Source organism: Sinocyclocheilus rhinocerous, unplaced genomic scaffold, assembly GCF_001515625.1.
Source record: "Sinocyclocheilus rhinocerous isolate Xijiao unplaced genomic scaffold, SAMN03320098_v1.1 scaffold3117, whole genome shotgun sequence".
NCBI classification, from domain to species: domain Eukaryota; kingdom Metazoa; phylum Chordata; class Actinopteri; order Cypriniformes; family Cyprinidae; genus Sinocyclocheilus; species Sinocyclocheilus rhinocerous.
Genome location: NW_015629109.1, coordinates 1,019,052 through 1,044,157, shown reverse-complemented (window position 1 = coordinate 1,044,157; position 25,106 = coordinate 1,019,052). Strand labels below are relative to the sequence as shown.

At 38.8% G+C, this 25,106-nt stretch overlaps 2 protein-coding genes across 4 annotated transcripts; one reads left to right on the top strand and one right to left on the bottom strand.

Moving 5' to 3' along the window:
- The first annotated feature begins 474 nt into the window (after positions 1–474).
- LOC107738827 (protein asunder homolog) lies at positions 475–10,286 on the top strand. 3 transcript variants are annotated; one of them, XM_016550714.1, is made up of 17 exons: positions 475–746; positions 978–1,209; positions 2,025–2,099; positions 2,215–2,417; positions 3,364–3,444; positions 3,536–3,626; positions 3,931–4,059; positions 5,952–6,036; positions 6,531–6,623; positions 6,699–6,788; positions 6,922–7,100; positions 7,480–7,644; positions 8,513–8,667; positions 8,870–9,100; positions 9,229–9,368; positions 9,794–9,929; positions 10,022–10,286. In XM_016550714.1, the coding sequence occupies exons 2-17, from the start codon at positions 985–987 to the stop codon at positions 10,056–10,058; spliced, it is 2,115 nt and encodes a 704-aa protein (XP_016406200.1). In that variant the 5' UTR covers positions 475–746; positions 978–984; the 3' UTR covers positions 10,059–10,286. The 3 variants fall into 3 exon arrangements, with proteins under 3 accessions (XP_016406200.1, XP_016406199.1, XP_016406198.1); XM_016550713.1 differs by having other exon boundaries at positions 964–1,209; XM_016550712.1 differs by having other exon boundaries at positions 476–492.
- A 4,724-nt stretch (positions 10,287–15,010) lies between these two features.
- LOC107738830 (ras association domain-containing protein 8-like) lies at positions 15,011–24,732 on the bottom strand. Its single transcript, XM_016550718.1, has 3 exons — positions 24,440–24,732; positions 17,501–17,680; positions 15,011–15,930 (listed from the first exon to the last, which is right to left on the bottom strand). Exons 2-3 carry the CDS (start codon positions 17,610–17,612, stop codon positions 15,011–15,013), a joined length of 1,032 nt encoding a protein of 343 aa, XP_016406204.1. The 5' UTR covers positions 17,613–17,680; positions 24,440–24,732.
- Between the last annotated feature and the right edge of the window lie 374 nt (positions 24,733–25,106).

Genomic DNA, 25,106 nt, shown 5'->3' with positions numbered 1-25,106 from the left:
TTCTTCTTCTTCTTCTTCTTCTTCTTCTTCTTTTTCTTTGTTTTGGTTTGTTTAGACAATAACTTAACTATTTTCTTATTTCTTGTTAATACAAAAATGTATTAAAGTAATTATTTACTTACTGATTTATAGATCTATTCTTGTTGTGTTTATGTATTATATGTCAATGTTTTGGCAATACTGTGCAAGTCATGCCAATAAAGCTCACTTGAATTGAATACCATTACAAACGTTACAAACCATCAACTTGTAACCATTAAAACCATTAAAATGGTTTTCTGTAGTGTGTTTTGGGACATTGTTTCTTTATTATAGTACAATATTTTAACAGTCTATAATATTTAAATATACTTGTATTTTTACTACTTAGCCTGAAATGAATCTGTCAGTCGTGTGTTTTTATACAGTCTATGGTCGTGTCCCCAGGATGTCATTTTGCACTAGGACCGTTTTATTTGAGTTCACAGGGCAGAATTTCCCTGACGGACGGATGTGAGTAACGGCGTTTTATGTCCCTTGCGCTTTTACAAAGAACTTATTTTGCTCCCGTCATTCTGTTAGCTAATCCGCCTTGTTCCGTTTAGTTTTAATCTTTTGTTATTTGCTTTTGAGTGTATTTCCTTCCAGTACAATTATATACCAACATTTTCTATGCGAGTGGTCTTGCTGAGTGCGCATTAACCATTGATGGAAAACTAGCAGGCCATGCTAGCAAGCTAAAGCTAGCTGCATTTTTTGACACACAGGTGACAGAATAACAACTGATATTGTCTAGATAAGTATGATTACTTGGAAAAACCCTTGTCAACTCTTTATTACCTAAATCTTTTTTTACTTTATTACTTACGACTTTTTGTTACACTAAATACATTTTCTTTCCAGAAAGAAATGTTGACAACCTTCTTCAGAGCAGGGTTGGCTACTCCTGCCATATATTTAAAGTACCTATATTATTTTCCACAGTCTCTGTGCTGCAGGACCAGGATGAGGATGTTCTCAGTTTCACACAAGACGGCCTTTGTGGTCGATCACTGCCCGTACATGGCAGAGTCCAGCCGGCAGCTGATTGAATGTGACATGCTGAACAAAAGCCGTTCGCAGGGTGTGATTCCTCTGGCTCCAGTGTCCAAATCCCTCTGGACGTGTGCGATTGAGTGCTCCATGGAGTACTGCCGGATCCTGTACGACATTTACCCCACCTGGAAACTGGTGAGAGTATGGAAACTGGAGCAGTTAATAGGTGTAGTTACTATAAACTATTAACTAGTATTGATCACGAATCGATTTGATAACGATTTTGATTCGATTCAAGTATTGGTTCATCTGGATATAAGGTGTGTCAAACAACAAGTGTCACATGCACACATAATATAAACATATAAACAGTCATATTAATTTAAACATGATATAATGGAATATAGAGTATATTTTTAGCACAATGCTCCTCTCTAGAGTTATAATGTACACAATGTACAAATATAATGTTTTATTGACATCTGACCACTGATCGATCACATGAGACATGATGCATTTCAGTAAGTTGTACTGTTTCTTTCAACTTCAAACTTTATGACATTTATTTATGCTTATGTCTTGCAGTAACTAGTACTAAAAAGGAGATGATGATCTGTTTATGTGCGCTTCGTGCTGCTTGAACAGAATTTAAAAGCTGAGACTTTGTTTCATATCAAAAGTAACAAAGCTTATTGCGGTTATTGTATAAGAGGCATGCTATGAATCATTTTTAGTGAAATTTAGTTCACCACTGTTTTATGTACATCAACAGAAAACAGCATAAACTAAAAGACTGATCTTGGGTTTTAAAAATCAATATTGGTCAACCCAGCCCAACTATGAGCTGTTTTGCTATGGAAAAGACTCAAAAGAGTTGTGTGAAAATTCTTCATAAATGTTCCTTTATTAATGTTCCATGAAAAAAAAAATAGAATTTGAAATTTTAGAATGAAATATGGGTAAGTAAATAATGACAATTAAATTTTGGTGTGTAAACTATTCACTCTCAGGTGAACTACATCGTGAGCGATTCTGAGGTTCACATCTTGAACAGCTGGAAGCAGGAGGACCAGAACACACATGGGGTAAAATCATCACATCTGTCACTCCGCACATCCATATTGCGCAGCCTTCTTGTACTAGAGTAATCTAAACATTGTGTTGGGCTAATGTTAAGTGTATGTCTGTGGTGTTTGTTAGCTGATGGCTGCTTTGACAGCTGTTGGGCCTCCAAACCCTCGTCAGGATCCTGAATGCTGCAGCGTCCTGCACGGGCTGGTGGCAGCTGTGGAATCACTGTGTAAGATCACGGAGTATCAGCATGAGTCTCGTACCACTCTGATGGACACAGCTGACAGAGTGGCCAACAGGGGGCGCATTATTTGTCTCACCAATGCTAAAAGGTGAGAACTAAAATATTTGTATACAGATATTAAGCATTGAACTAAAAAAAAAAGTGACAGTTAAACATTTATAGTATTACAGAATATCTTTATTTCAAATAAATACTGTTCATTTGTGACCCTGGACCACAAAACCAGTCATAAGGGTCAATTTTTCGAAATTTAGATTTATACATCATCTGAAAGCTGAATAAATAAGCTTTCCATTGATGTATGGTGTAGTATTTGGCAGAGATGCAACTATTTGAAAATCTAGAATCTGAGGGTGCAAAAAAATCAAAATATTGAGAAAATCGCCTTTAAAGTTGTCAAAAAGAAGTTCTTAGCAATGCATTTTACTAATCAAAAATTACGTTTTGATGCATTTACGGTAGGAAATTTACAAAATATCTTTATGGAACATGATCTTTACTTAGTATCCTAATGATTTTTGGCATAAAAGAAAAATCAATATAATCAATAATAAAAAATCGAATAATTTTGACCCATACAATGTATTTTTGGCGATTGCTACAAATATACCCCAGCGACTTAAGACTGGTTTTGTGCTCCAGGGTCACATTTGAACTTGAATGTTTCATGGTTTTCACAAAAATATTAATTTTTATATAAATATAAATATTTTTTTCATTGATAATAATAAGAAATGCATCTTGAGCAAGAAATCAGCATATTAGAATGATTTCTTAAGGAACATGTAGCACTGCAGACTGAAGTAATGACTGCTGAAAATTCAGCTTTGCCATCAAAGAAAACAGTTACTTTAAATTGTAATTATATTCAGAGTATTACTGTTTTTACTGTATGTTTCATTACGTAAATGCAGCCTTGGTGAGCATAAGAGATTTTGAAAAACATATTTTAATAAGTTTTCGTTTTTCCAAACGTACAGTTTTCTTTTTCCCCCAGTGTACCCAAAATTTCTTTCTCTGTCTTCTTCTTTTAGTGACACTCATGTCAGAATGCTGGAGGACTGTGTGCTGGAAACCATTCAGGAGCAAAACAAACGGGCAGCAGGATCTGACAGGTCAGTTTTGATATCTCTGGAGTCCTTTTTATTCTCTTGCCATTAACATGCTACTGTTATGTTCTTACTGTTACATGTTTTTACTATGCAGACTGATGCCAATTCAGCAGTGTGAGCTTGTGCTGGTCCACATCTATCCTCAAGGTGAAGAGACTCTGGTCTCAGATCGGCAAAAGAAAGAGGTAGCATCTTTTTCTTCATTTCTGCTATAAATGAAAATGACTTTCCATTGGGATTTCCGTAAGAATGAAAAAAATCAGAGCTTTTCTGAGTTCCGAGCTTTCAATCAAACCAATCAGCTCTGAAATGAATTATGACTTAAAAAATCAGATAAAAATCAGACCAGTGTTTGATTCCTAACACTACTTTAAAGCATGAAAGCAGCAGTAAGTGTCTTGTTTCACTTGCCAATGTGTTATTTATTACATGTTCAGTGTTAAAATATATTGAAAATGTTTATTTTTGGTCTGTTTTGTGTGTGTGCAGCTCTCGTCAGTGTTGAGCAGCGAGGTTCACAGTGTGCGAGCTGGACGGTATCTAGCCGGTAAACTGAATGTGCTGGTTCAGCAGCACTTTGATTTGGCCTCCACCACCATCACAAACATCCCCATGAAGGTCAGGCTTACTGTCAAACACCTTCCTCTCTGCCTGTCTCTCTCTTCCTCTCTTCATCACTTGTTTGCACTGTATCGGTTGCTTACACAGCTGCTGTTTTCATGGTTTATTGTTTGTTTTGCTAGCCTACATTAAATGTCTGTGAGCAGGTCAGTACTTTACAAGAGCTACTATTACTTATCCAGATCAAAACCCCGCCCTCTCATCCAGCTCTTGCTAATCTCTGATCATTAATGGCAGCTTTAAAGAGCTTTCATTTAATTAGGCTGTATTACTTTTAAAAACTTTTTCCTAAGCACATCTTAATACGTTTGTCTGACTGTATCTTTTATAAGACTGTTGTAATGTTTACAGTCCAACATAATATAAATTAAGGAGAGTAGTTTTTTTATTTCATTATATATTATTATTTAATTTATTTAATGTAAAATTGAAGTCAACATAAAATCAAAATTGACCCTATTTACTTTCTCAATGCACATTTCTGGCCTTATTATGCACATTACAGAAAAGATGTTTATCTTATTAAACTTTTTGGAATGTTACTCCATCTTAAAACGATTTTCGTTTTCAATTTTTATCACTTTTGGCTACTGTTGTAGGTATTTCAGACTTTCTAAAATCAGTGTAGTGATTTATTGTTGGTTAGTGTTAAATAACAGTAGATAAAAAAAAATAGCATTTAACGAAGATATATATATATATATATTCTGTTCACACACATACAGCATATATTTAAAATAATATATATTAATATAATCTATATTATTTATAAATATATTTAATATATTAATGTAACATTTTTCTTAAACATATACAAGCTTGTGTGTGTATTTATATGTGCATAATAAATATACACAGTACACACACACAAATATAATGTTTTCTGCATTTATTGTTCTCAGTCGTCTGTTGCCAAAATATTTTAGAATTGAACAGAAATCTCGGGTACATTTAATAGAAGTCTTGTAAATAAATTGTTCACAGACACTGTTTTGTAATAATTTGTGATTCAGTAAGCGAGTCGAATTAATTTACAAACTATTCTGACTAGTTCATATGAGTTTTTGATAGATTAAAAAGAACCGATTCATTTGGATCACTGTGATTTTAAATCCACTTTTTATCATCTAATTAATTCATAACATATAAAATCAGGTCCCACACCTTTTTTTATCTTTATTAATAATCATTTACACTCTAAAAATGGTCACATTTAGGAAGTAAAATGGGTTGCGAATGCCATTTCATGTTGACTTTAATATAGGCTTATTAAAAAGGTTTTGTGCTGCACATCCATGCTCTCCGAGGAGTGTAGATCTGTATGATTAGCACCCAGCTGGATGGAGAACCTTCCCTCTAGCACCCCTTTCAGCCCCAGACCTCCTCTCTATCAGGGTGATTTCTCTTTTGCTTTTGCTCTCTCTCTCTCTCTTTCTCTCTCTTTTTCCTGGGTGATGTATCTTACCCTGGCTGGGTGTGGCCGGATGTAAAGTGTGTTTTCTTGTATTGGTTGCTTGTGTTTTTAAAAGCTGCAGAAACACGCAGTGGTTTTAGGATGTGTGTTTGAGACCAGTGACCCCAGGGATGAAACGTCCTGCTCCATGGAGTCCACCCTTCTGTTTTCCCTCAGTCCTTCTCCTGTCTTCTCCTGTTCCTAATGTGTGTAAGCTCTGTTTGTAGCTTACAGCCTCTGATCTCCACTGCATATGAACCAGCTGGGAGACTCTGAGGCCTTCATGGACATCAGATCTGTGAGGGCACAGTTATGTTATAATCTGTGCTCTTCAAAAATGAAAGCAGCAGTAGATTGTGGTGTTTTAGTTGTGTAGAGGCCCAGCTGCTGATGTGTGTGTGTGTGTGTGTGTATGTGTCCGTGTGTGTGTGTGAAGGAGGAGCAGCATGCTAACACTTCAGCAAATTACGACGTTGAGCTTCTTCACCATCGAGATGCGCAAATAGAATTTATTAAGAGTGGTGAGTGATCATTCCCTTGCATCAATAATTCAACACAGCCTTCATTTCACTGCTTAAAGCATTTGGACATTAGACCACAGCAACTGTTCTTAACCCTTACAGTGCATAAAAATTGGAGATCATTTTTGCATTCCACATCAGTTTTGACTTCAAATCATAAATTAATGTTTTTCAACAACAAACATTGTATCTGATGAATAACTTCTCATTAATGAGTGAATATAATATATAACACTTTTTAATAATTAGAAATTTAGATTTTTTTATAACATTTCAAATTACACTACAGCAAAACTAGTGTGATGCAAGAAAAGAGCATATTTTGCATATATTTATCTAAAAGTGTAAAAGAGCATCATTACATATATAAACTCCTTTGAAATAAATAGATTTAATTAAAGGGATAGTCCAATATAAATCCAACACTGTTTTGTGGAATGTAAAATGAGAAGTTTAGAGGAATGTTATTCATGTTTCTCATGTTTGGTGTGTAGGTGATTTGCACATGGCCGGCAGCACCAGCAGAGACAGTGGGCTGAAGGAAACCGTCACTCTCAAATGGTGCACTCCACGCACCAACAGTGTAGGTGAGTGGAACTTTGGGAGAAGTTTTCATCTTTCTTTCATATGACAGATTCATGATTTTTTTTTTCTTTTTACAGAACTGCATTACTGCACAGGGGCCTATCGCATTTCTCCGGTAGACGTTAACAGCAGGCCATCTTCCTGCCTTACCAACTTCCTGTTGAATGGTGTGTGTCCTTTGTTCCACCATTCATTTTTTTTTTCTTATTGAATATACTGTATGTTTCACTTTTGGTGACAGAGCGTCTCAGTGATATGAAACTATAGAAGTAAATGCAGTTTTGTCTGGTGTCTTCTCAGGTCGCTCTGTGCTGCTAGAGCAGCCTCGCAAGTCAGGGTCAAAGGTCATCAGTCACATGTTGAGCAGCCATGGAGGAGAAATCTTTCTGCATGTTCTGAACAGCACACGCTCCACACTGGAGGATCCACCCTCCATCAGCGAGGGCTGCGGTGGACGAGTGACTGATTACCGCATCACCGTAAGCTCAACAAGCGCTGCCTGACTTCCTAGACTTTTGCTGCATCCCAGTCATTGCCATAATTACGACGTTCCAACCTACAAACTTTTAATTGCAACTTGCTTTATAAACTAACAAGCAAAACGGCAGATGCTAAAACTGTTAAACATAGTTATAGAGGTACATTAGTAGTGGTGAAGCATTTCACAGTTCACTACAGCAAAGCCACAAATGGATCCAATTTGCAGCAATGCGTGTTGCCAACAAATTTGAGGACGTTGATACCCTAGTAGAAAATTGTCACTTCATAATTACAGAAATTGCAGCAGCATTGTATAGGGATGCAATTATATTTCCTGTGTATGGCTGCAGAGTAAATCTTCTTAATATTTGTCTGCAGGACTTTGGTGAGTTTATGCGTGAGAATCGTCTTACTCCATTCCCAGACTCAATGATAGATGCAGCAGGCAGAACTCCAGTCGAGAGAGCCAAATCTCAACTCGAGCGATACACACGATACTGGCCAATGATCATCTCCCAGACTACCATCTTCAACATGCAGGCGGTGAGGGACACAATCTTAATCTATGGTTCTCAACCACTATGGGCCCTCCACAAACTTTCAAGGAGGATGCAAGATGACTTACTATATTCTAGTATATTAATTATATAAGTCATAATAATAATTTTTATGTTTAATATTAATTTTAATGATCTAACTTAAAATATTTAAAGGGATAGTTCACCCAAAAATAAAAATGCTGTCATTAATTACCCTAATGTCATTCCAAACCCGTAAGACCTTTGCTCATCTTCGGAACACAATTTTAGATATTTTTGATGAAATCCGAGAGCTTTCTGACCCTGCATAAACAGCAACACAACTGACACATTCAAGGCCCAGAAAGGTAGTAAGGACATCGTTAAAATAGTCCATGTGACATCAGTGGTTCAACTGTAATGTTATGAAGCTAGGAGAATACTTTTTGTGTGCAAAGAAAACAAAAATAATGACTATTTAATGAGTAATTAATGACAGAATTTTCATTTTTGGGTGAACTAGCTATCCCTTTAAACTAAATCAAGATAAACTGAAATCATATCCCCTCCCATTAATAACTAATTTATTCACAAAATGTATTGTGGTTAATAAATATATAGTTCTGTTAATGTGAGATTATATAGGGTCTAGTGGGTGGCCTTCAAGTCAAAAAAGGTTGAGAACCACGTATCTTAATGCTAAGCACTTAATCAGAGTATTTCTTTTCTGCAATGAAATCCTGTTTTGAATTATTTTTTTTGGTAGGTGGGGGCAGTCATAGCTTGTTTGAGGTTTTATTTTGTGTGTGTATTTTTGGGTACAGTAACTAATTACATTTACTCCAATACTTTACACCTCTGGTATTGGGGTCATTTTTGTGTGTATATTTCAGGTGGTACCATTAGCTAACCTCATAGTGAAGGACACTCTAACAGATGAAGATGTGCTGACCTGTCAGAAAACAGTCTATAATCTTGTTGATATGGAGAGGAAGAGTGACCCTCTGCCCATCTCAACTGTAGGCTCCAGAGGAAAAGGACCCAAACGGTGAGAATATCACATCATGATTCAATCTAAAGGTTTCAGTTTGTCTTGCTGTGTGGCTTTGGTTCAAAACCTAGTGAGCTGCCGTGCTATCTACTGCCTACAGTGACAGCTGCTTGCAGCATGTTAACAGAAATGGAGATTTCATTAGTTTGCCAATAAATATTTGCTATGTATGTTAAGGCTGATGTTTTTATGTAAATAGTGATGAGCAGTATCGAATCATGTGGAATGAGTTGGAGACGCTGGTAAAAGCGCATGTGGGCACCAGTGAGCGGCATCAGCGTGTGCTGGACTGTATCAGCGCTTGCCGGAGCAAACCACCCGAGGAGGAGGAAAGGAAAAAAAGGGGAAGAAAGAGAGAGGACAAAGAGGACAAAACTGAGAAAAATGGCAAGGACACAGAGGAGAAGGGCTGGACCACAGACTCCGAGAGGTTGGTGTTAGTGAACAAGATGCTGACATTCACATTTACATCCATCAAGCTGCAGCTTGTAGATTAATGACTGTGGATTTCCTGATCTGTGTGTGTTTCTAATGTATGTGTCCTTTTTCCTCCTCCAGGCTGAAGGGAGTAATGGAACGAGAGAAGGATGAACAGAGTGAATGTGAGATCATCAAAGATTCACCAGATTCTCCGGAGCCCCTGAACAAGAAACCACGCTTGGCTACAGAGGAGCAACAGCCTCCAGAGAAATCTAAAGGTTCACATTTATGTTTTATTGTAAAATCAATCCTCTGTTGTGATGTATGAATGCTCCTAATCTAAAAGCCTAAACCTAGCTTTACAAGATACAGTGTGAGATCACCAACATGTTCTACTAAAAGAATACACACACTTAAATGCACTGGCTGCTCCTGGTCCAATTTACAATGGTGATAAATGCTTTTTAACACTCACACCTATTAACGAGAAAACTAGTAAAAGAAGCGTCAGCTACGTCAGAACAGTCAAGTTACTTGTACAGCAATGCATCATTTTATGGTCAGGACTAGCTGCTACAAGCCAAGTCAGAAAGGTCGTCATCCCAAGTGAATAAACAGGCAAGTCAGAATGCGACATTATTAGGTACAGCAGCCAATCAGATCTATGACAAACAGATGTTAAATATGGTCTCTTCTTTTGCAGGTCCTGTGTCTCTACTCACCCTTTGGACTAATAGAATCACTCAAGCCAACTCCAGGAAGCATCAGGAGTTTGCAGGAAGATTAAGTTCAGTCAATAACAAGGCTGAACTTTACCAACATCTGAAAGAAGAAAATGGGTGTGTTGACCTCACTGTTAGTCTCACTGTGTACCCTGTGATCACATTAATCAGTCATTTTTTTTGTTTACTCACTGTGTTTTGTTTATTAGGATGGATGTTCATGAGAATGGAAAAGCCACCAGATGATGTGTGGAACTGCAGGATCATTGATTTGTTGAGAGGATGTGATGTGACCTTTGGCATGATATCAAATGATGTTTTTGCCAGGATGCTGGTTTTGTGTCAGACCAAGAAGAGAAAGGCAATGTTTTATAAGGACACACTTTTTATATGCTTTAGTTTGTACAAAGAGTCTGTAATATTCTGAAACAGAATAAAGAAATTGTAAACCGTGTTAATGTTCATGTTTGTGTCGATGTAAATGGTCTTTGATTAATGCTTATTTTCTTAATCATAGTTTATGTACTTGCCTGTACTGTATATCACTTAGATGTTCAGAAAGCATCACCACTTACCTCTGGAAATATCAAGGGATGGTAAATACACATTTTTTTTTTCATGAACCTCCGATTCCAACATGTTTTGTTAGCTTCCCTTCCCCAAATTGCACCTTCAGTCCCTGTGGTCCTCATCCAAGTCCACATTTTGGTGATGTAATGGCAAATGTTCACTGTGGCCATATGAAGGCACTTTTGAGCACACCTTGGAAGCATAAAATGACAAAGGGGTACCTAAGGAGTCATGGACTGTACCAAATGGCTCATTTAATGTGCTCGTGGACTCACAACGGCCCCCATGAGCATGTGTCTGTTAAGTCAACAATCATAGTGTCCCATTTGTCATTTTAAGTTTTAGAAAGGTGCTCAACAGAAATTCTTTGCAACTGATGTGTGCCCTCAATATGCACTTCATCTGGGCCCACACTGACATTCTACCCAGCAGTCAATGCAGCACCACTTCACAAAATCTGGACTTTGAGGAAGACCACAAGGGCTTAGGGTACCATTTGGGACAGGGCCATAGACATCTATAAGGAAAAGCTAGGAGTCCATATAAAAAGTGCCATTTGGGACAGGCTCATGCAAGACTTAAGGCAGAGTAGGTGATTTGGTTAAAAAACATTTTTTGTTATGCTGGTTGAAAGTGTGTTCACATTCTGATAGCAGTCACAAAAGCGTAAGACCATAAAATGTTCGTCCAATTATATCCCTTGGTCCGAGGGCTACAATAGGCTGTCCTACCTACTTTTCAGCATATATATTTGCATACATCTACGCACCATGTTCGCGCACGTGATGCGTAATCGGCGCGGTCCATTTTGCAGACCAAGAATGGACCAAGAGCAAGAATGGAAGGTGTTATTATTGTAATATTATGCGTTTTGTACTGTAATGTTTTCTCACCAGTGAATGAGCCATGAGGTAATCTGCCAGCATTGCATTCTACCCTCCACCAATGCCGTCTTTCCTCGTGTCGCTGGTTAGCCTCTGGTCTGCCTAACTGCGTGTTCATGTGTTTTGTAGGAGGTGTGGCTTTGGAGAGTGATTTGCAGGGAGGGTGGGATCTTATGCTTTCAAAGCTAGCTTGCTAATTTTAGCCTCTATGAAATTGCCTATCCTACCTTTAAAAAAGGCTTCAAAAGTGTGTTTGGTGGATGTGTTTTGACTCTAATGAACAGAAAGAGCAATCTGTTCAAGGACAGAGGAAGTTAGTGTCGAGTTTTCTGACTCCAGTGAGGAAGAGGCATCTGGTGGTGTTGATATATGCGATCCTAATGCTTGCTGTCAGACTCTACACATATTGAGCAGAGGTGAAAGTGATTGTTTATGTGGGATTTGATTCCTGGCATGCAGTACTTCTTTTCTCAGCAGAACTCTCCACCTCTGCACTGAAGGAGCCTGCAGTCATTGGATTTGAGTAAAATCCATCCAACAGGGCAAAATAACTGCCCCAGGCTACTCTCTGCATTCTCAGTGCCTGCAGCTAAGACTTCTGCTGGGAAGCCATTAGGGAAATCAAGGTGTTTGAACTTAGTCAGGTCTTTAACCAGCTGGACACACTCATTAAGCTGAGACTGGAACTGTTCTGATATTTTTAGAACCAGCTTTGTGGTTGCTTTTTGTAACTGTTGCCAGGCTGAATTAATCACTAAATCTGTTCTACCAAAAATGAGCTAAACACAGAATAACACAATTGACCTGTTGTGTAAGAATTTTGCTAAGCACACATAAACATGTTCTAGGTTGCTGACTGCAACAACCTAAAAAAAAAAGACACTGTAAACAGCAATGCTTTATTCTAAATTTATTTCATATTTTACAGTGTTACTGCACCTTTTCCACTGATGGCATAAATCGTTTATGCTGCTCGATAAACGTCAACATAAATCATTTCAATGTGTCTTCCAGGCATCTGACACTTCTCAAGAAGGATGTAGTTTAATTAAACTTAATTTGTTAAAAATAGAGCTGAATCGAAGTCTGTTGCCCAAAGGGATTTTGGTACTGCATTAAAGGTTAAAACTTGTGATCCAGAGATATCAAACCATGATGCCATTTGATTTTAACAACTTTCAGCTGAGCTTAATATTTTAGTCACACCCGTGTGCATAGCAGCAGGTGATAGAATGCACACTGTTAATTTCTAATGCACACACATCAGTCCCAAACCTCAAGCCTGTTACAATTGCACAGATATTTATACAGGCATTTAGCGCAGTCCATGTTACACCTTAATACAGCCCAGTTGAGTATTACACCTGTATTAAGTGCCATAGGTGGATCCTCAGACCCCTCACATAAGCTTAAAACTGAACATCAGTGCATGCAGCCTAACAATGCTAAAAAATAAAAATATTTTGTTTATTTTAGCTGTTTAGAGAACGCTGTGCAATTTTTTTTATCTATGTTAAAAATAGTCCTCTTTGCTACTTATTGATATGTTGCTATATGCTATTTACAACTTTCATTTTTTTTTTTTTTAAGGCATGCTTCTCAAATGTTTCCCTCGTCACACAGAGATGACATTGTTCTTCAAGTCATGCGCCATTCAGACAGTCGAATGCTCGTTTGCAAATCATCCGAGCACCAGTTCTGTGTGAAATCAACACACGACTACTCAATTACTCTACTACAATCTTCAATAAATGTAGAAGCAGATGGTTTTGAATGTAGCATGATGTGCAGCGCTTTAAACCAAACCTGTTTTTTGTTTTACTTAAAAATAAAATGATTCAGTCATCCATGAAGATCATGTTAATACTGGCTTTTGGCAAAATAGTGTTTTTGGAAAAAAATATCAGTAAGCTAACCAGTTAACAAAAATATAAAAACAAATTCAGAAGCTACTACAGCAAATATAAATGAGTACTTATACACACTTCCAAGAGCTCCTTGCTTATGTCCATATTAAATGTAAAAATAATTAAGTAATTATTAAGCAAAAAGTAATTTTGCATCTGTGTGAATGTAGCTTTAAGGGAAGCAGGTGCTACTACACTTAAACAATTAAAAAAAAAATCATGTCATCAACAATATTTTGGAGCTGCTTCCCTTTGCACATACACACAATTACAAATCTTTACATTCATGCAGATATTCATGACTTCCAGAACACTTTGGTTTGATAAGAAATAAAGTTCTAAAAAAGATTTGCTTAAAATATATGCAACTGATGTGATTTTTGCTAGTATGTGGGGAAAAAAAGACAACTCTAGATAAGGATTTTAGTGGGATCAGCTAAATTAAAAAAAATAAAACTAAATATTCAGTGTCAGAAATAAAATGCATTTATTGGCCAAAAAGGTTCACTGAAAGCTTAAGCAGAACACGTTGATCTAGGCCAGTCATTACGACTTGTGCGTATCTACATTGTACTTGCATAATTTAAAAGGCTTCTTTTTAAAATTAAGCTGTTCAGCACAAAACCAGGTTCCATTGCTTCATTTTAAAAAGGTACCAAATTTCACTTGCCACAAGCTGCTTTCATGCAAAAACACCTCTTACTCACTCTCACACGGTTTTAAAATATTGCATGCACCTGTTTTCCTGATTAGCGCTATCAAACGCAGAAAATGATTCTGCAGCTTTTAAGATTTCAGTAAAATTCCACAGCAGATGTTTTGGCCAATAAAGTGCAAACTAAGGCGAAACCCCACCCCTTACTATGAGTTTTCATCACAACTATGAGCCATAAAATATAAACTGCATAATTTATCATCCTCAACGATCTCTTTGCATCTCCTTAAAATTCCTTCTGCTTGCATAATCGCATCGTATATGAGGTTTACGGAGATTCAGAAACATTCTAGAAATGAAAGACATCATGATGCTGCATTTTCTAACTTGCACCAGAAGTTTGATGGATTGAACGAAGGCTGAGGCAGCATGTATTCTGTCTGATTAGTAGCATTGTTGGAACTTAAGGCCAAAGAGTCCAAAACAAAGCAGCTGCAGATCACAAGGTTTCAGCAAACCACGCTTGTACTGCATGGAACAAAGCACTGGCTATTCATTAGTACTTTGCTTCATAGGTTGTTTTGACACTTGGTTAGAGAACACTGGATTTACTACCAAAACTTTATATGCACAGAACAGCACTTAAGTATATCTGTCATGGATGCAATGCAAGAGATGCAAAGACTGCAAACTGCTCCCTGAAAGAACAGCTATGACAGGATTGTCCAATCCTGCTCCTGGAGGGCCAATATCCTGCAGAGTTTAGCTCCAACCTGCACCAACACACTTGGCTTGAAGTTTTTAGTGATCCTGAAGACCTGGTTCAGGTGCGTTTGATTAGGATTTGAGATAAACTTTGTAAGATAGTGGTTCTCCAGGATTAGGAAAGGACAGCCCTGAGCTATGAGATATAAATCTTTAAGAAATACATATACTATTTCATCTCCGCATGCTCCCCAAGTCATCAACAGTGATTCACTTCTGAAATTTTGTACAAATTGCTTTCATACCAACTGCGAACCATACTTGAATACTTGGTTTGCTGTTGTGCACCTGATTTTGGACAGCTTTACACTAACCAAATCGACAAGACTCACTCATGTCAAAGTAGATCTGGTCCACCCCAAAGGATTTACTTGTGAAAGCAACCTCAGTCAATTCTGATCACTTTAAACTGTTAGTCTAAGTGAATTTTGATCTCACCTGTAGCCTGATGTTCGACTGCCCAAGTGAGAGCTCCACAGCTCTACAGCTGCTCTCCAGTCTTGCAGCCTGCTGCACCTGTATGTCTAGCTCGGCACAAGCCTTGTCCAGTCGCGACCGGACCTCCATTTCATCCGCTAGCCGCGTCTCCATCAGCTCTTGTTGCAGGCGCTCTGCCTCCAGCCCTGCTTCCATGCACTGAATACGTGCCAGGTACTCTCCCAGCTGCTCCTCGCACTCCTGTACACGGCTGCGCAGTTCCTGCAGCTGCTCACGAAGTTGCCTCTCATTGTCCTGCTCAATCTTCAACTCATTCTCCCAGAATTCATGCTCCTTCATCTCCGCCTCATTCCTGCAGACCTGCTGCTCTAGTTTGACCAGCTCCTCTTCTTCTTCCTCCGTCAACTGCTGCTGCAACTCAGTCTCGCAGCGTTGCAGTTTCTGCTCTAGGATGTGCAACTTGTCCTTCTGCAACTGCACCAGGCGGGACAGCTCCTGTGTAGGGGCCGGAGTGCTGCTGCGCTTTGTATTTACCACTCTCTGTTTGGTCTCACCCTCACGATTCTTCCCGAAGATCTCAAGTAACCCCTTTGCACCACCAGTGAAAGTGAGGGACTTGCGATTTGGTTCACGTCGTTTGAGGGAACGGTCGTTGACTGTGGGGCGGAGCTTTGCCATGGGAGGGAGACTTTGGCGGTATAAGCTGCGTTCTGGGGCTCTTGCAGAGGTGTCCGAGGTAGGGCGCTCACTCAGAGATGGGCCTGTACGTTGAAGCACCAACTGCACATCACTAGCGTACTGACCCCACTTATTCAGAGAAACCACAGGATTCTCATGGGGTGCCAGGTGCCTCTCTGTCTCGCGCCATTTTTCAATCAGCGTGTAGCGACCTGTCCGCCCTGCAAAACAATACTTTTACATTAGCAATTTGAAGTGCAATTTCTGCATTAGCGTCAAAAACCTGAATTGCAAAAACAATGGTTGTATTCAAACAAGTTTCCCAAACATTCCTCCGATCTGTCATTAGTCAGCCAAACAAGTAGTCCCACCCCAAAATCAGGCCACCGGTTGAGCCTCTGTTGCTTTGTCAGGTTATTCAAACAAACACGTTCATTAGCTGAGCCATATCTTTTAAGCTCTTAGAGTGTGAACCTATGAATGACTTGCATATAGTTGATAGGACAAAAGCCTTGTTCAGACTGTCAGTTTAAATCCGATTTAGTGCATATCTGTTTGCAATCCTATCTAGACAACTGACTGTCCACACAGTGTATCGAACCGTTCAAATCCAATTTGTGTGTCCGGAAGCGCTGTTTCGTTTTACGGAATGTGCATTGGTTTCTATGGCAATACCACTGCATTGTTATGCCTACACTAAAAACAACAATAACAACAATACAGTTTGCAAAACAGATGTTGTCTTACGACATGACTATGTTGCTATCACGCAGCTTTATATTTCATCTTATGAGGCAGTGGCAGAAATGCAGGAATCTGGAATGTGCGATTTTATTCTGTGCTGCCATCTCTGCTAGTTTCAAAACTCAGAGGTGCGTACACTAGCAGTAAATTGTCTTTTTCCACATGACTTAAACTTTGCAACAACACAAGCTTGTTTCTGCAAAGACATTAAGCATGTTTTCTACAAAAACGTCTGACATGTTTACGTTTTACATGGCATGCGCTAAATCCGATCTGACCCGTCAGACTAAAACGGATTTCCAGGAATGCAATTTGAATAGGAATCCAAATCACATATGAATGTAGCTCAAAACGGATTAGCAAAAACGGATTTCATGTAGTTCTTTTCGCCGTTCAGAATATATATATATATATATATATATATATATGATCAGATTTCAATAGGATTTGCACAAAAATTTAGGCTGACAGTCTGAACGAGGCATAAAATACTTTAACATTACACTACACTACATACTTTGACTTTAATAAAACTGTGTATGGCTAAACAGAGTAGCAAGCAGACATACAAGCTCATGACGACACAAAGATTTAACTTTCCAAAGGAAATTCATCCGACATTCCCCAGAGACCAGGCGCCTCAGTGGCACAGAGATTGCACTTATTCATGAAATAATGGAATAAGATAAGATGAAATGATGGTCTCATTTTTTCTAGTATGGGGTGATAGGGTCAAACTCTGAGACTAGAAGGGACAATACTGCATTTCACTGCTCCCATCTCTGATCTCAAAGAGGGCTTGTTGTCAAGGAGACAACCATAGTGAGGGTTATGTTGCGTAAAAAACAGTGGAAGGGAAGAACAATGGAGGAGGGAGCTTGGAAGGGAACATGCCAAAAAAAAAAAAAACATGAAAAAAGTTCTGTTAAAAATGGTACCATTGTGTAACAAGTTATTCACCAATCAGATTGTGTTTTGAGCATGCAAAAGTGACCAAAACCCTGTTTGGATCTCGATGATTAGGGTACAATGTGTTTAGTGTCTCACCTATTGCTTGGGCCAAAGCGATAACAACCTCTTGACATGTGGTGACTTCTGTGACCCCGCAGACGATACGCTGCACTCCATCCACCCATACCTTCAGCTCCATGCCTCTCATCTGGATGTCATTCCTCACCTCTGCAGGCACCCGTTGCAAGCTCTCTGGTCTGCATGCCACTCTTATCACTGCTTGAAAGACCAAATAACTGTTTGTGCTAATTCCGCTTACATAAGGAATGGTTTAATCATAAATACCTCTCCGTATTCTTCAATAACAGTGACCTTACTAGCACTTGGTTCTTTATGATACTCCATCCATAGTGTCAGTCTGGCAGATGGCATCTTTAGTTCCTCGTGAAGGGAGGGTTTGGGTGCTGCAGTGCTAAAGTTTTACTCCCAGCTTGCTCACACAAGCCCTGATCTGTTATTATCCTCAAATCCGGCTCGCAAATCAATTTTCACTGTGGTTTGGCCTTTTGTTATCCTGTTGTTCTCTTAAGGATTGTGGCTAGTTGATGGACATCCTGTTTTTACCTACCCCACCACTTTATTCTGCCTGTCTGACTTGATTAAATTATTATTTTTTTTTTTATTGATTTAACAGTCTGATAGGAGAGAATTCATTCGTTTGCATCGACTCACTTATATGTATCAGTGCTATGTATAGTCAGAGTAGACAGTTGAAAAAAAAAAACTATTCAACTGCCCCCAATGGAGAACACTCTTAGCTAGGTATTTTAAGATTTAAGACCCTTGCATTAAAAGATAAATTAAACAAAGCATACACAAATACCACACAGAATATATGTTTAAAGCTCTCAATTTCAGATGTGTTGTCAGATAAATGTTATTTTTTGTTGTGCAAGTTTTATTTACTTCATTTTATTGTCAAGGAAAACTTTAGTATAGACTGATGCTTGTCCTCTGTGGTAGTGTACTGAGTGATCAGAGTGAGTTATTTAGCCATGAACCACTCAAGCAGAAGAACTGGTCCAAACAGGCTTGTGTGAAAAGTATGGATGGCGCCCACTCCCATGGGACACACTCATAAAGGATAAGTGAGATGAGCTGTACACCCTTGACAGGAAATAAGTCTTTCAGTGTGTGTGTGTTGTGAAGAGAGAAAGTCCTCTGTTTGTCTTTCATTCCCTCTGTCTCCAGGAGTGTTTGGGCTGCTGAAATCTGAAGTGGCCTCTGATGGGCAGTGGGCAATATCTTGATATGCCATCTCACACCCAGCTGATATGCATGATGGATATCTGTATCTGCATATGTCAACACTACGGAAATACAGTTTTAGCAAACCCCGAAGTATTAAATTCCGGCACAGAAATCATCCCTAAATTTGTGCCATGGATATTGTAATACCTCACATTATGAAACCAGTTGAGGAAGGGTGCGATATGATGTTTTAAAGGGGTCATATGATGCTTTTTTAAAGAACTCCAAAGAGAAAGGAAAACTTGAAATCGCATCATATGACCCCATTAAAGTTGTAAAGTAAAGACAGTATCGACAGATCTCTTCTTCCTTATTGTGATGTACATAGCAGTGAAATGAATCGAAAAGGGAAAAAAAAAAAGAAGGTCGGGGACTTGGTTCTGCCCATCAGTTGCTGATTGAATGGAGGCAGTTCTGAATGCAAGCTTGTAGTCTGTCTTATAAAAAAAAAGCGGGTTTAAGTAAACTAAATGGTTGTAGATGGCCAGCCAATGTGAATCATTCTCAATAAGATGAATAAGATACATTTACAAAATAGGGTAAATTTCTATTTCATGTCAACTTTAAATGATTAGATTACCAATTTTGGGAAATCCCAAATTGAAGGAGGTATCCAAGCAAGAATAACAGAGACAGAGGGTTGGGTTCTTTTCACTTGTGCCAGTACGCAACCATCTATAGCAACCACAAGGAACACCCTAGTTACCACCTTGAAAAGCACTTAAAACTACTTAGAACTGCTTGGAAACCACCCACAACATCCTAGCTTTTGCATGGGCAAGCATCACTCACATTTTCTAAATATCTTGTTTTAATTCTGTCCTGGTGTGAGTTTTGATACTCCGATATCATGTTCTAATCAGTCTCTCTTGGGCAGAGACATCAGGCCAGGAAGTGTAATCATTCACTTCTGCTTTAGAAATCTCTCATGAGCTTGTTAGTTCAGTCCAGTCCTACCCGTTCAGCAAAGCAGCATACAGTTGTTTTCTTGTATGTTTTAAACACTGCATCAAGCCCTACCCCCCAACAGTATTATGTGTCAGCTGCAGAATCTGTGTTTAACTGATATACATGATACAGGCATCTGCCCCAGACGAGCTTCGGCTCCATGACCCGGGGCTAAATTTAACGAACTCAAGGCTTTGGCGGCCTGTCAGTGTAAGGTTCAGCCAAAACAGCTGCTAAAGGAGACGTAATGCGTCTAAACTCACATTCCAGTCGACTCACGTCTGACGTCTGTAAACACAGATCAGCACAGCACATATGGCTGTATGCTACAGTAACCCCATTGGGTGTAACGGTCCCTGCATGCTGTAGCACTCTCACATGCTCTGTCATGTCAATGATGTACATCCATTCTGCTATACTAACTCAGGGCTGTTGAATATAACAGTTTAAAGTTTATAAAACTACTCAGGCTAGCTGTCATATTTGTTGACACAAAACTGAGAGGTGAGGGCTGGCAGTACACTCCATTCAATATGTTGTTTTGTTGTAAAATTTAGTGTCGATTGTTTATTCAGCAAAATTTGTGTCAGATTAAACATGGTGTCTACCTTGACTAGGGTCAGTACAACATATTCCAGATCTTTCAACAGGTCTGCTTTTGAGATGAAAGCTTGCTCTGTTGTCTAGCATTTCAGTCGCTGTAATTCTTGGAGTTTTATCTACAGCACTTGAAAAACTCCTCAGGACCCTAACGGTGTGTGTGGACTGTAGTGGGGGGCTGTTCTAACAAGGGTCCAGACAAACACAAAGGTCCGCTGGAGAGACGCCCACCCCTGCATGCCTCACAGTATGACTGGACACAAACAATCCATCTCCATAGTGATGCTTTCGCAGCTTTGTGAATCTCTCACATGGCCAGCTGTGATCGGCTTGGGAACTAACAAACACCAGCAATTAAGGAACAATCTCTTTATTTTAACGTTTGTCCATGTCCCACTGTAAAACTTTGTCCTGTCAGGGGTTCCCAGCTGAACAACACACCAATGAGTCATGAACTGACACTGAATTGAACCCATTTAAAATGAAATTGTTTGTCAGTAGAGCATCTGTTGAGGATGAGAAACCCTGAGTACGATTCATTAACTCAAAGTAAATTTAGTCTGAGGTGAATATGTCACAGTAATTGGCTTTATCACACACAATGTGGGGGAAGGAATGCCGGATATATGCATACCTTGCAGGTCAACACAAAGTTTATATAGTTATTTGAACCAAATTAAAATTCAGCTTTTGAGCGAGAGCTCAGTCTTGTTTCTCTCTAAAACATTTTCCTTCGGCATTCATTGTTAATACAAGAATTATGTTTAATCAACCCTTTGTGAGATGTTTTCTTTAGATAGTTTGACAGGCATTGCTAGTGACCTTTGCCATTGCATGGGCGTTTAAACAATATAAAACTAGATTTTTACATTTTCTAAAAGCTTGTCCATAGAAAAAAAACTCACCAACACAATACCAGGGTTTTGTAGTTATTCTAGTGCACTACTATATGGTATAAAGTGTTCAGAGTGGTTGTTAATGTTTTTCTGTGTTTATTTGGGTGTTCTGGTTGGTTTCAATGTAGTTGCTTACAGGCCCAGGTCACACCTTAAAGGGATAGTTCACCCAAAAATGAAAATACGGTCATAATTTACTCACCCTCATGTCGTTCCAAACCCGTAAGACCTTCCATTCATCTTCAGAAAACAAAGATATTTTTGATATCTTTATTTTGATATATATTTTTGGTATTTTTGACAGACAATAGACAGCAATGCAACTGACATGTTCAAGGCCCAGAAAGGTAGTAAGGACATCGTTAAAATAGTCCATGTGACATCAGTAGTTCAACCATAATGTTATGAAGCTACGAGAATACTTTTTGTGCACAAAGAAAAATTTCTTCTCTTTTGTGTCAGTCTTTGATGCATATTCACAAGAGTACCACGGCGCATGCATGTGGTGCTGCTGATGTGGGAGCCGGGGGCTCTCGGATTTCATCAAAAATATCTTATTTGTATGTGTTCTGAAGATGAACAAAAGGTCTTACGGGTTTGGAACGACATGAGGGTGAGTAATTAATGACAGATTTTATTTTTTGTGCGAACTATCCTTTTAAGTATGTTTGATATTCTGGCTTCTAGAAATGACTGGTGTCCTTCCTTCAGTGCAAGACAAGTCTGTGTTAATTTCGCCATATTTATCTTCTACCAATCTGAACGCTTAGTCAAGTAATAGCACACCTCCCCGCAACACAATTTGAGGTGTCACTGAAAGCACCAATTATTTAGTTGTTTGGTCACCAATAATTTGTTGTTGTTCTGTCTTATCCGTTTCTTTTTAGACAGTAAAACAACAGTCTAGGCAGCGTTGCCACTTTGCAGACAAACTAATTAGTGCAAAATAAGCTGAACATACAGAGTATGTGCAGTTAGAAAAATTGTGTATGTGTGCAGTATCTATACTATGCTGATTATAAAATTCATCGCATATTGTGCAGTGCACATACCCTAACCTTCATGTAAACAGTCATTATTTTCTTATTGCACAGCAGACAAATCCCTTCATTTCCTTGAGTTGGACAGTGTGGGTTCAAAAGAGGGAAGTGAACTGTCTGTGAACTGTCTGTGTCCTGTGGTTACACACATACTGTATGCACAGACCAAACATTTTTGGCATTTTATAAACAAACAATGTGTTGAACTGGAAATCGGTGGGTGCAGATCTCGTCTGCCTACTAGTACCGCATCAAAAGTACAGAACAGCTTTCTGCAGCCTACATCAGATCCTGATCTGCATTGCCATGCATTTATGATCATGCATTTATTCATGATATTACATGTACATCTGTCAGCACAGTTCTGTCTCACTGCCTCTGTACTGTTGTCTACTCCGTCCGGCCTTCACTCAGCTCTCTATTGCTTTCTTCTCCCTTCATCTGGTAGGTCTTGCGCTGGAGTTATTTAGCACGTTGATGATATCCACGGTCAGCAGATTTGATCAGTGGGTGTTTGATGAGCCAGCTGTTGTCATATAAGACTGTGTGTAATGAGTGGCTGAGGCATGTGTAATCGGTTGTGAGTGAGTCATTTCTATGAATGAGGCATGTGTAAACAGATCTATAAGTGAGGCAGAGGAAGGTGGTGTCCGAAAGCTAAAAAATACACATACAAATCCTGTGTTGCACAATATCCTGACTACTAAGATGACTCTGTCTGGTCTATTTTTGATGGGTCTTGCCCTGCCTGCTGCGTCTGAAGGAGTGGTTGAAAGCTGTATGTTGAAAATGAACTAACGTACTACAAATTTCAACTAACAGTTCAATTTTGACCAAGAAATAAGCAATGTGTTCATTAAATATTCCCTTGGTTATTTGTTCTAGATCATCATATGTGATATTAAGATGCCTCTGGAATGTGGTCTAGAGCCCGTTTCCCTAACAGACAACAGTTTTAGTAAGAAGGCACACACAAAATGTCTGTAAGCAAGCAGCTCTTGAAATGAGGGGTGAATTTATCATAATTGTCAGTAAAATTGAGAGAGTGGACATGGAGAAAAATCTGATGCAGTTAAACAGAAATACAAACCTGCTGTAAAGCACATTACCTTAATAACAAAGGCAACAGTTTGGCCTCTACTGCATATTCTTGTGTAAGTTCTGATAGTCGGTTTATGTAATCAAATCACCTTAACAAAAACGGTCTTATCTATTAATAAGAGTGCATATAACTTTGCAGTTTGTATGACATTATGTAAACTTCGAAGGTGTTGAAGCCAGAGTTATGTTCAGTTTATAACTTTATATAATGCCTAATTCATTATATAATGTAATTTACTACCCACCTTATTTTTAACATAAGAGCAGGTGTGGCATTTTTAACTTTTCATCAGCCACTTCTAGTTGTTTTAGGTGTACAGAAAGAGCCTGTTATGCTGCTTGGTGTTGCAAATGAGTATTTTTTATTTTATTGTTTTATTATCAATATCCTAAATTTATTTATTACTGCACTTTGTTAGTGTTTTAGTTATTTACATATAGAAGCTAGTGAATCAGAAGTCTCACACAATCACAAAACATTACTATTTGTATGCATTTCAATAATTGCATTGTCAGGAAAATTTGATTCAAATATTTTCACACATTCATATTTCAATGTACACTACCAATCTGATGAACATTAAGTGAGGGCTGGTTGTCGCACTTTTGCTCCAGTGAATGTTTTACTAAAGGTTTATGAAAATACACAATAGAGGGGCATGTTGTAAACTATATGCAGTAAGTCACAATGGACCCTAAATAGCTTAACACGTTTTGATTCAAAACCTTATGAATAATCAGAAACAACCACTGTGACAATTAGCACTAGTCTCCCTTATAATGTCTGACTCATTAATTAAACTTACTATAAAGCCTTAGTGTTTATGGGATGCAGTGCTGTATGTTCGTAAGTTTAGGAGGGGCTGCAGGCCTGCTGCTGATCTGGTGGAAAACACTGACCATCACACTGTCATGAACCCCGTTGAAACGCATATCAGTAGATCTGGGCTGGTGATAAAAGCCCTGACATTGACTGCACACAGTATCGTGTCATGCGTCTGTTCTCCTGCGCCTTCATGTAACGCGTCCCGTCGCAATTATTTCAAGATGCCCCATGAAAACACATTAAATACATGTCGCCCATCTCTCGGGCTTTCACGACGGTCCAAAACACGGTTTATTTAATATAATTTCCGTACCTGCGTGTGTCTGCAGTCCCAGACCGCCACAATCCTCAGTCCGGGTCTGTTACTTCGCTCCGCCAGAGAACCCAGATTTAAGCAGATGGTGTGGTTTTCCTTTGAATGTTTCGTAAAGACTCCCTTCGTCCGATGTCCGTAAATGTAGTCCGGTTGAGGTCAGTTAGTAGGGTCCGCTCGCTGAAGTTCAGTCAGCGTGGCCCGTTACATCAGCAGCAGCGGCAGCTCTGCTCTAACACGAGTAAAAATAGTGCGCGGGACACCGCAAGGCATCATGGAGCGAGCACTTTAAAGCTGCACAGCCCACACTGAACAAGCCTGCTCAGTCTCTCACACACACACACACACACACACACACACACACTGCATGTACCGCACGTTTAGGGGTTATTTGGCAAAGTCTGTGGATTTTATTAATGTAACAAATTGTTAACGCTTTCACATCTTTAACCAATTAACTATTCATTATCGATATAGCCTAGGCTAGCCTATACTATTTATTAATAAGTGCATTCAGCATGATATGAATGAATCACACCCATTTCTACTCGTTTGATGTGCATTTATTAACTGTTAAGTATCATACAACGCTCATTTAGTTTTAATATGTTTTTTATTTTAATATATAGTTAATTAAATGAACAAATTCCTCTGTTTATTTATATAT